The sequence below is a fragment of the Nomia melanderi genome, chromosome 7, assembly GCF_051020985.1.
Source record: "Nomia melanderi isolate GNS246 chromosome 7, iyNomMela1, whole genome shotgun sequence".
Classification (NCBI taxonomy): domain Eukaryota; kingdom Metazoa; phylum Arthropoda; class Insecta; order Hymenoptera; family Halictidae; genus Nomia; species Nomia melanderi.
In genome coordinates this window covers 3134050-3143710 of record NC_135005.1, presented here as the reverse complement: position 1 = coordinate 3143710, position 9661 = coordinate 3134050, and the positions used below count along the sequence as shown (strand labels likewise).

Here is a 9661-nt window from a genome sequence, read left to right as displayed (position 1 = left end):
ATATTTAAAAAATAATTATGTTCAAAGATAAATCAGTATCTTACAACATCAGTATCTTACAGCACCTAGAAAAAGGATCATTTTTTCTTTTATATTAGGCAATACCCGAGTGTTGTTAATCTTCAGAACAAAAAAGAGTTGCATCAGCATTTACCTGGAACATGGTGATATATCCCTTCAACCGTGTAAACTACTTTCTCAACAGGTTTTAGAATCTCACACAAAAGATGGTAGCAATATAGTATACAAAACAACAATGTTTTATTTGAAACAACATAGAATCACATGTCACATATGTTCCTTAAAAGCCGTCGGTTCGCACGTTCCGCGATACAAATGTCACAACGATGTCTTTTAACGTACAAATGTTTTTTTTTCAATGGCGTCATTCTTTATTTTCTATTCATTAATCTTTCCTCCGCGGAACATGCGAACTCTTCGTTATCTTCGCTGTTTATTTTTATCAATATTATCGTTTCCCTTAGTATAAGTTTTCTTTTTTTCCCATTAAAAATGTACGCTGACACAAATACAACGCCTCTCGGTTCTGAGGCCCTTCGAAAAAAGATTTCGGTTGGCGAGGTTTCGTCGCTAAACTTATTTGCTGGTCTACTCTAATTCTAGGGTTTCTTGTCGCTAATTATCCTCGATGGTGAAGACGAGAAGCGAGAACGGGGTCTCACGAAAATTCCCCCGTCCGATTCCCTTATGTACATTAGACGAGTATGCGGGTATAGACACCCGCGCCTTCATTACACGGTTCGCACACGCACTCATTATTCGCAATTACGGTCACGATATTGAAATGATCGTGATTCGTCCGCCTTCCGGGTGGCACAAAGTTGGCATCGTTCGGCGACGCTTCTTTCCCCATGCTTTACTCAGTATTTATTAATCTATCTTACGGTCCACTGAGAGATGAACTTTAAAACCTGCGACTGGACTCTTCCGATTTGTTATTTCAACGATTTAAACCTACCATTCAAATATGTTAATAAAAATTTAACGGGACTTTCACGTTCTTTGTTCGCCTCTTCCGGACGTTCAAGTAAGACATGTATTTCTGTTTAATTTTGGACATTGTAACGTAATGCAGAAAAGAAATTTTCGTCTGACAAAAACAATAATTCATGGACTATCTAACGATTACTTTTAATGTTATTGTATAGTATTGCTTTCAGATTAAATAGTTCTGGGATAGATGTAAGATTTTGATAGACTTTATATAAAGTCTGACGAAAATAAATTTAAGTGGGTTATGAAAATTTAATTCTAATCGAAGATTTATAATCAGATTCTGATAACAAGATGCTCACTCTTTATAATCTTCTTGTACACAACTGTTATGTTTATTGATTGAACAGAAATGGTATTTGTTGGTGAGATTGAGATGAATCTTCTACCGACAACATCTGTTTGTCGTGATGTTCAGCAACTCTGCAAGAAAATTCGTTATTTGAGTTGCATGGTTCAGCACATTTTTCGTTTAAAGTTCGCATTCAAGATTGAAAATGTTATTGATATGCTTGCACTCTGCTAATGTGATTCTGATTACTAATTCTACTGCTGCTCTACTTGCTTGATTTGTAGAAGATTGTTTGGCACGGTGGGTCTGAGATGATGCTTTCCAATCGGAAGAGTCGTGGCGACGAATAAATGTGTGGAGGGACATGATTATTCGTATGAGAATGGTGAAGGGAAGCGAATCGCTCACATCAGGACGACTAATTTACAATTATGGGTACAAGAATTTCAGGAGATAACGAGTACCACGCTGAAAAATCATTAAGGCCGCTATTTCGTGTGTGCGCACGATTTTTAGGTAGATACTTCCAACTGTAGGCAGAAGAAGCTTAATTGGCTGACCACAGTTACTTATTCCACTACGTGTACATCAAACATGACTTCTGCACCATTTTTTTTGCAACTCACATTAGCTGTTACGTCTATAAATTGCAGAAACTTATGGGATAGATATTCCTTTTGTGATGAAAAATTCAATCGAAGGAGCATATTTAAAATAATCGATTGATTTAACTTATCTTCCCATTTAATCCTAATATATTTACACCTCTTTTGAACATTTCATGAAATGAAATTCTCTCCTATTTACTTAATAGTACTATATAAGCATTTAAAATGAGACAAGTGAATAGAATTATGACACAAACAACGCAATAAAGTCGAACAAAGTTTTATAAGAATCATTTGTTCACGCTCAGCTTGAACGAGTACAGTACTTAAAGAAGTCAACGCATCTTGGCCCTTAATTTATACAATTGTCTAATTGATCAGTGTAATAGTGCGATTGTGGTAGCATTTGAATGATCTTGAGCGGTTGATTAAGTTTCTTCCGGCTATAGTTCTCGTTGTACTGATCAAAAACTCTGGCACGTTCTCTTATCACGTTCTACTAACAAAATGTATTCAACATACATAAAAATTCGCAGTTACAGAAGAACTGAATTTTAGGTTTACTTTTTTTTGAGAATCGAGAGCCCGTGATGATTCCGTATGATCCGATCGTTCTATCAATATTCTATTGGGCAGTGACATGACAAACTATTATTTCACAATTTAAACAACTGTGGACTGCTTTCCGTGTCATACTCAGCAGAACAGTCTTCGATAGATTGAGTAGTTTGTCCGAACATTCAAGACTCACAGGTTTCTAAGATATTGTACAGGCATGTTCTATGATATAAAATAGAAAGTTTATAGCAATTTAGAAGCTTTGTAACATTTAACATTTTAATTGTGGTGCACGTAGGAGTATTTCTAAGAAAAAGGTGGATATAATTAACTTATTTAATTAATTGGAGCAAAATAATGTAAGAAGTAAGTATTGTAACTTATCATTTAATGAATCTTTGTAATACGATTTTTTTTATTTATACATAATTTTATTTTTTTTTAATATTTTTTTATTTGTAATAGAAAGAAAAACACATGTGAAAATTTGTCATGGGTAATTCTTTTTATATTTTATGCTGCCAAACTTTTTATCCAGAATTGCCCGGAAGACTATACAGATTTTTAATTTTCGGAAATTAAATAATACAGACTTATAATTTCGCTTTTTACAGCCATTTCTACAGTTAATTTTCCATTTTACAGTTAATAAAGTAAAATATTAAATATTAAATTAATGTTTACTACGATTAAATAATAAATACACAATATTCAAAGTCTGCTTAGAAGGAATTAAATTCTTTCTGCTATCGGCTTTACGAAATTTCTTTTCAAAGTTAGACATTGCCTAAACATTCTCTTGCATAGCCGTGACCTTGACTTTTTGAAACAGTATTGTTTCATATCATTCACTTATCCATATGTATAAAGGAAAGCTTTATTGTCGAATAAAAGTATATCTTCAAATTTTGAATATAGATACTCCCATATGCGACAAGAAAAATAAGGTGCTCAATTTTCATAATCAATCGATCAAAATTGTTACTCAATCTAATGTGTATTACGATTGAAAACAGTTCGGTTTAACGTGACCGCATGTTTCAGTTTTAAAAAATGTTTGACTCACGTGTCGAGGAGGAATTTCAAAAAGTTGTCTCCAAGATGTGTGTTCGTTGTATCGTTGAAGATTCTCGGATGGGATTTATAATCGTTTAGTGATATCTATTGTCCGAAAACACCATCGAGTTTTAGGTTTAACGGTCGTGTGGATTTTTCTATCGTTAATGTTAAAGGTAACGATTTAGCAGCGAGTGCGCACACGGTAGAAAGAAATCGCCTTGTGTCGGATGGAAATAGCGTTGATCGCTGTTGCGATCGAAAAATGGGCGAAGCTTGACGCTCCCTTAGGTACTTAATAGTATAGTAGATAGAGATATAGTTGCGACGTACTCGATACGTCTAGTTCTTTGTTTCTTCTGTGTAGTAATTAATAATTTTGTTCTCTTCCTCTCTTCCTCTTTCTCTCTACATTATTCATTCTCTTTCTTCTCTGCGACTTAACAATGTAACACTTCCTTTATCTTTAACAATAACAATAACAACAGTGTTCTCCGATAGTAACATATTATTATTAGACTCGTGATGCATGTGTTCAGCACTTGTATCTCGTCCTCGCATACGTAATTCTACGTTTTATGATCCCATTTCGAACTGCCAATAAACGTTACTAATCATTTTCGAGAGGCATAATCAATACTTTAAATCTTTCTGAGCAAATAATCGATTCCAAAACAAATTTAAGCGCCTGCTTTTACCATGTTTCACTCGCAAGGAGTCGAAACAAGTGCTTCTCAATGGAGATCTCGGCGTGTGGTGTAAGTCACAAAGATGGAGCTCCTGGAAATAGAGATTTGATATTTCTCGTGGTACAAATTAAGCGAAAACAAAGAACTCCCTCGATCCTCGTCTACTGTTCATTCAGTTGAAACTACTTCACACGTTACGAGAATTTATAAATTAATTTCATATAGGTAAATCTTCATAGACTATATCGCACGCTGAGAAAATAATATATCTCCATAATGAAATTTTAATATTAATTCAACGTGAATCGAAGAACGTCGAAATAACAATTGTTTAATCGGTACACGAGGATCGATACAGGTTCAAAACGGTTGACAGTTTACGTATCCTTCGTTCCAGATATTTCAAATAGAATCATGTTAAAGAATCGTCAAGATGATTGTAGCATTTGTACAGCAAACTTGCTTAACCAAAATGTGGAATATTACAAAGAAAAGACTGGATTTCCGCGGCTTACTTTGTGGCTTATACAGTACAATGCGTTGTATGTACAGCGGACGTGGTTTCAGAACATTAATCCTATCACTGTCGATTCCTACAGACACAAAGTTCTTGTTTTTTTTGTTTTCGAGGGTGGGGCGTAGGTTTAAAAGGGACTTCATTCTCCAACTATTCTTTATCAAGATAAATTTCTTTTGGAAAACTTGCGGAGTGTCAGGACGTCGAAATCGGCGCGGTAAACCCTCGCGATTGCGCGTAGAAATCGATGCTTTGATTCATCTAAAAAATAGTTTTTTACAAGCTACAAATCACTCGTATTTGAAATATTCACTGCCTCAGGCACCGTTGCGTATTGTAAAATATTTAGCTTCAATTTTTCTGTTACTAATCGTTCGGCACTTTCTTCAGTTTCGTTTAAATAAGTTTCAATTACGGAGTGGTTCAGTAAAACGTGTAATTTCGAATCTAGCTTCAATGTAAATGGGAGCTAAGGAAATATTTTAACTGCAACATTTTAAAGAGTATTAGTTCCGAAGTTGAGATAAATTCATTGTGTTCGTAATGTCATTTTATCATTATATTTTTCAAGAATCGACGGTTCACCGATTTCATTTGGTTTTTATTTCATAGATTTAATTAATTGAAGTGTTCAATTCCCTTAAGTAACGGTATATAATGGAAACGACTTTAGTTAAAACGTTCTAGCGTTAAAATGAACAAGTTTTTTTATTTTATAATATCTGAATTACGTTTATTTTTATAATTTTATTCGATACAATTATAGTGGTAATTGTTTTTAATGTTAGCGATCGATTTTTGGACGATTGATCTCTTGATTGCTTTCGTTGCGAACCTCTAATGACACGTAAACAAAAATCGAATGACCTTTCTATCTTGAGCAACTTTCAAATAACTTAAAAGTTTAAACACATTTAAGTTACTGGACCACTCTCTTCGCTTAACCCCATAAAAATTTATCGCGCGACACCTGACACTCATTCACGTATTCATTTAATCGTTATACCCAGTGAATTTAACATACGTGTACTTTTGTTGAGCATATTACGTCCTGGAAGTAGGTTTCTTTTAGAATATTTCATTGTTTACCACAATATACATACTTAACGTGTAATAGTAGTTCCCGCATACATTACGTATTAAATATATATGTATATATGTATATGCACAGCATACTCGTATGCCACAGTTATCCCATATGATACACATTGACATTTCTCCCATCAAGATATCCATTCAGATTTTCCATTTCTCATCTATCAGTTTACTCGCTGTGATGCTCGTTTCAACGAACAGTCGTTGGCTCCCGAGGTTCGCTCTATTTTTGAAAAATCGGGCTGTAGTTGCGTACAAAGTTCTAACGAGTTTTCAAAAGATTTAGGAATTTCAATAAACTATCTATTGCATTGTTGCTGCCTAAACGAACTTGCGATTGGTTTCTCGTCGGTGTACCTAGGCTCCAGGTATCCTTCTGCGATCCCAATCGAAGCTTCACGCAACATCCCAGATACAGTATTGCTTCCCTAATTCTACGGAAGTCGTAGCAGTGGAATGTTTCTCCTTCGCTTTCATCGATCGACGCGTGTCTTTCGAAACGAGACGCTAAGAGCGACGCAGAATCGTAAGAGAACGGAGGCAATACTGCATTTCCCGATTCCCTCTCGCATCTTAGGTTCAAATTTTGAGGCCCGTTCCTCAACAATCCAAAAAAATGAACCAGGACTCGCTTCGAAGGCCAAGAAATTCGAATCGTAAGGAGTACCAGAGAATTAGCGAATAACGAATCCTCTCTCGAACGATGAAAACACAATCTACCGTGGTTTCGATGGGATCCTCGAAGCACGCGTGGTAAGCTCGCCATTCTCTCAAGCTGTGCCAGTCCGATTCTCTGCGATCCTTGAAAATACAAATTTCAAACGGTCAACGACCAACGCCGCGAGCGTCTTGAACGTGTTATCGAACGGCACGATAAACGCCGCGAACTGTAAAAATTGTCAGACAGTGTTCACGAACGATTGGACGCGATCACGAGAGGTTGACGCGACTCGTCGTTCTTTCGTGAAGGAACAATTGGAACAGTCGTCGCAAATTTCAATAACGAGGAAAATGATCGAACTTCAGCTGTTTCTTCATTCGTGTCCTTGCTTGTTTGTGTTTGTTTCATAGGCACTGAACGTTCTCCCATGTCCTCTTTGTGTACGAAATTTGGTTCTGTGTTCGGCTGTGTGTTCGTTTGGAAGCTTCAGTCGTAACCCGAAAATACTTCTGTCTTTCTCGGATGGTTCGTTTCGAAGGAAACCTTGCGCGAGGCTACGAGGCATTAAACTCGTTGTCCATAGTGGAAAAGCGGCTCATTTTGCTCCCAAGGGGCCATCACGGTTGCATTTCCCTTTGCACTGAGGGGGCTGGGCAGTCGCCGCCGATTTCCTACGATCACAGAACTGTCTCCATTTCAGCAATTTCCGTCCTAGCGGGGCCGTCGTCTGGGACCCTGCACAGTGAATTTGATTTTTTTCGTTAGTTTCGTCATTTTAACGAATTACTCACTGGTAGCCGATTAACACGTTCACACCGGCGTATAGTGAGCTGCATCGGAAAAATATAATCTTCCATAATATCTTATTAAATGCAACAAATAGTGTTTATAGAAAGAAAATAAATTGCAAAAATGAATCTCATCAACATCCTTCATAATACACCATGCGTTACGATTTTAAATAAAAGTACATGTGAAAATAATTTCCTTTCCTTCTCGCAAAATGTTGAGCGTCATATCTATGTGACCCTGGTCGTGAAGGTGTTAAACGAAGAGTTTTGATTAATTTAATAGGATAGTATTCTAAAGTCTGAACAAGTGTTCAATTTTTATTTGAAACAGTTTTTTATATTTGCTATAGTTTTAAAGATATACAGGAAAATAGAGTAACAGGTATTTCCATTCATAACGCGATTTCACTTGAACGAACGAAATTGAGTCAAAAATAAGTTGTCTAATACTTCCATTAAGATTCCTTGCAGATTTACAAAGTTTCAGGACAATCGAAAATGTTTGAGTTACTAAAATTCTTTTGTAAGAGGGTTATGAAACCACAAAGGGAGAGTTTCTCGTGTAAACTCTGAATCCTTCCTTTCCATTCTGAACATACTGAGAAGATAGTTGGAATTTCATGTTTGTATTCGATATCCGCGAATACACAGAGTTTCATCTAGAAAATAGTTTCAGCGGGGCGCCCGCATAATCGGAAGCTTTTGCGGAAAGCGAATCGTCGCGATGTCTATAGAAATAGAACGATTTGAAGTTTTTCCTGATTTTTCGACGCTGCTATTTTGTTCGTGGCAAACGCTCGTTGCACGTGCCACTTCGTTAAATTTTTTTGATTTGGAATTGTGAAGTGATGTGTTGAACAACCTGCAGGTGACTTCAAAAGAAAGGCATAATACCCCTCTTTATTTACAGAAATGTTTCTTGTTTTCTGTTTTATTTTTATTTCAATCTTAATTTTCATCTATTTTTAACTTGTAGAATCACATTTAATACGTATTATGTAATATTGATTTTATAACAATTTCATGAAAATCGTAGAATAAATTGATAACAACTATTCGGGCAATCGTAACAAATTTATCTTTTAACAGTTGTCTGTCAAACGAAACATGAAATTTTGCACTAAATATTTTGGAAATTTAAGCGATTTTTTGACACTTTAGTATTAAATACTTTGTTCCTCATTTTTGCGTCAATCAGTATATCCAGAAATTTTATTCACAAATCGTTTCAATTTTTTGAAATATAATATTTGTTCTTTGTTTACCTGTATATCTCCGGTGGCAAAAACTTGTCTGTGTACTCTGTGCTGACGACGTGGTTCCTGGTCATGTCTCTTGGCCTGCAAACGTCGATGGTGTCGATGAATCTAAATTTAAAAGAATTTCCTTGTAATGATTTCTATGGAAAGAAATACCGTATGTTGCATATAGATAGTTACGCGTATATAGAATTACTAGAATAATATATATTTTCATAAGGAAAGTATTTGTTTAATATGGAAGACAGACTTCCGCTCCGCATAATTCAAGTAACAGATTATTAAATATGTTATTCGTGTGATCCTTCAACTTCATTAACTTCTTACAAAAAAATGTCCACTTCCGAAATAGTATCTTATTCATATTTCTCAAAATAATTTTAATTTTATTCACATTAATTTCAGTGTACCTATAATTTGAACGTTACGTTACTATGAACACGTATCTTTTATAACGTATTGAGTTGTAACGTCATTAACTAGAGATTAATTAATTTAATTAAATTAAAAGTTAATTATTTAACATTACTTCTACTAAATTATAATTAATTTTTATTCGTTTGTACTAAAGACGTATGGTACATACAAAAATATAAAATTTCGTCTAATTCTCTGACTACAGAAACCAACTACGCATTCAAGATTCTAATGCCGGTCAACGTTGTACAACACTATGCAAATGTCTCCCGCGCTAATTCCTGTTCTTTCCCTAACTTCCAGTGAATTTTCCCCTACAAGTAAATCTCTTCCTGGTTACGTCAAGTTTTCTTTAGCCGGGACGATTGATCATCCGCTGCGGCGTCTCCGATACAGTCTCCACGGATCGATCGAAAAGTTCAACTCGCATGCCATGCTATCGAGCACATAAAACAAGTGGGCCGGTCGATCACGACACGAAGATCACAAGTCGGAAAATAAGAAAAATAAAGTGGATATATCTGAATGCGTGTAATGCAGACTCTTTGGGCTACAAAGCGAAGCGGCTAATCTACTTTCACGTTTATTAATTTTATCTTCGACCTCGTCGGCCGTCGATTCTCGCGAGGCTCGCGGGTTATCGTTCTCCATTTTCTTCCATTTCTTTCACTGACACAGTAGGACCTCGTTTATCCGATTGAATT

At 35.7% G+C, this 9661-nt stretch overlaps 1 protein-coding gene across 10 annotated transcripts in view; it reads right to left on the bottom strand.

Moving 5' to 3' along the window:
- Positions 1-246: 246 nt before the first annotated feature.
- Positions 247-9661, bottom strand: part of Nmdar2 (glutamate ionotropic receptor NMDA type subunit 2) — a 466012-nt gene continuing 456597 nt past the window's right edge. For all 10 annotated transcript variants that reach the window (XM_076369021.1, XM_076369016.1, XM_076369024.1 and 7 more), the window contains 2 exons: positions 8547-8648; positions 247-7225 (listed from right to left, as the gene is read on the bottom strand). In XM_076369021.1, coding sequence (XP_076225136.1) covers positions 7168-7225; positions 8547-8648 — 160 coding nt within the window. In that variant the 3' untranslated portion in view covers positions 247-7167. The remainder of the gene's footprint in view (positions 7226-8546; positions 8649-9661) is intronic.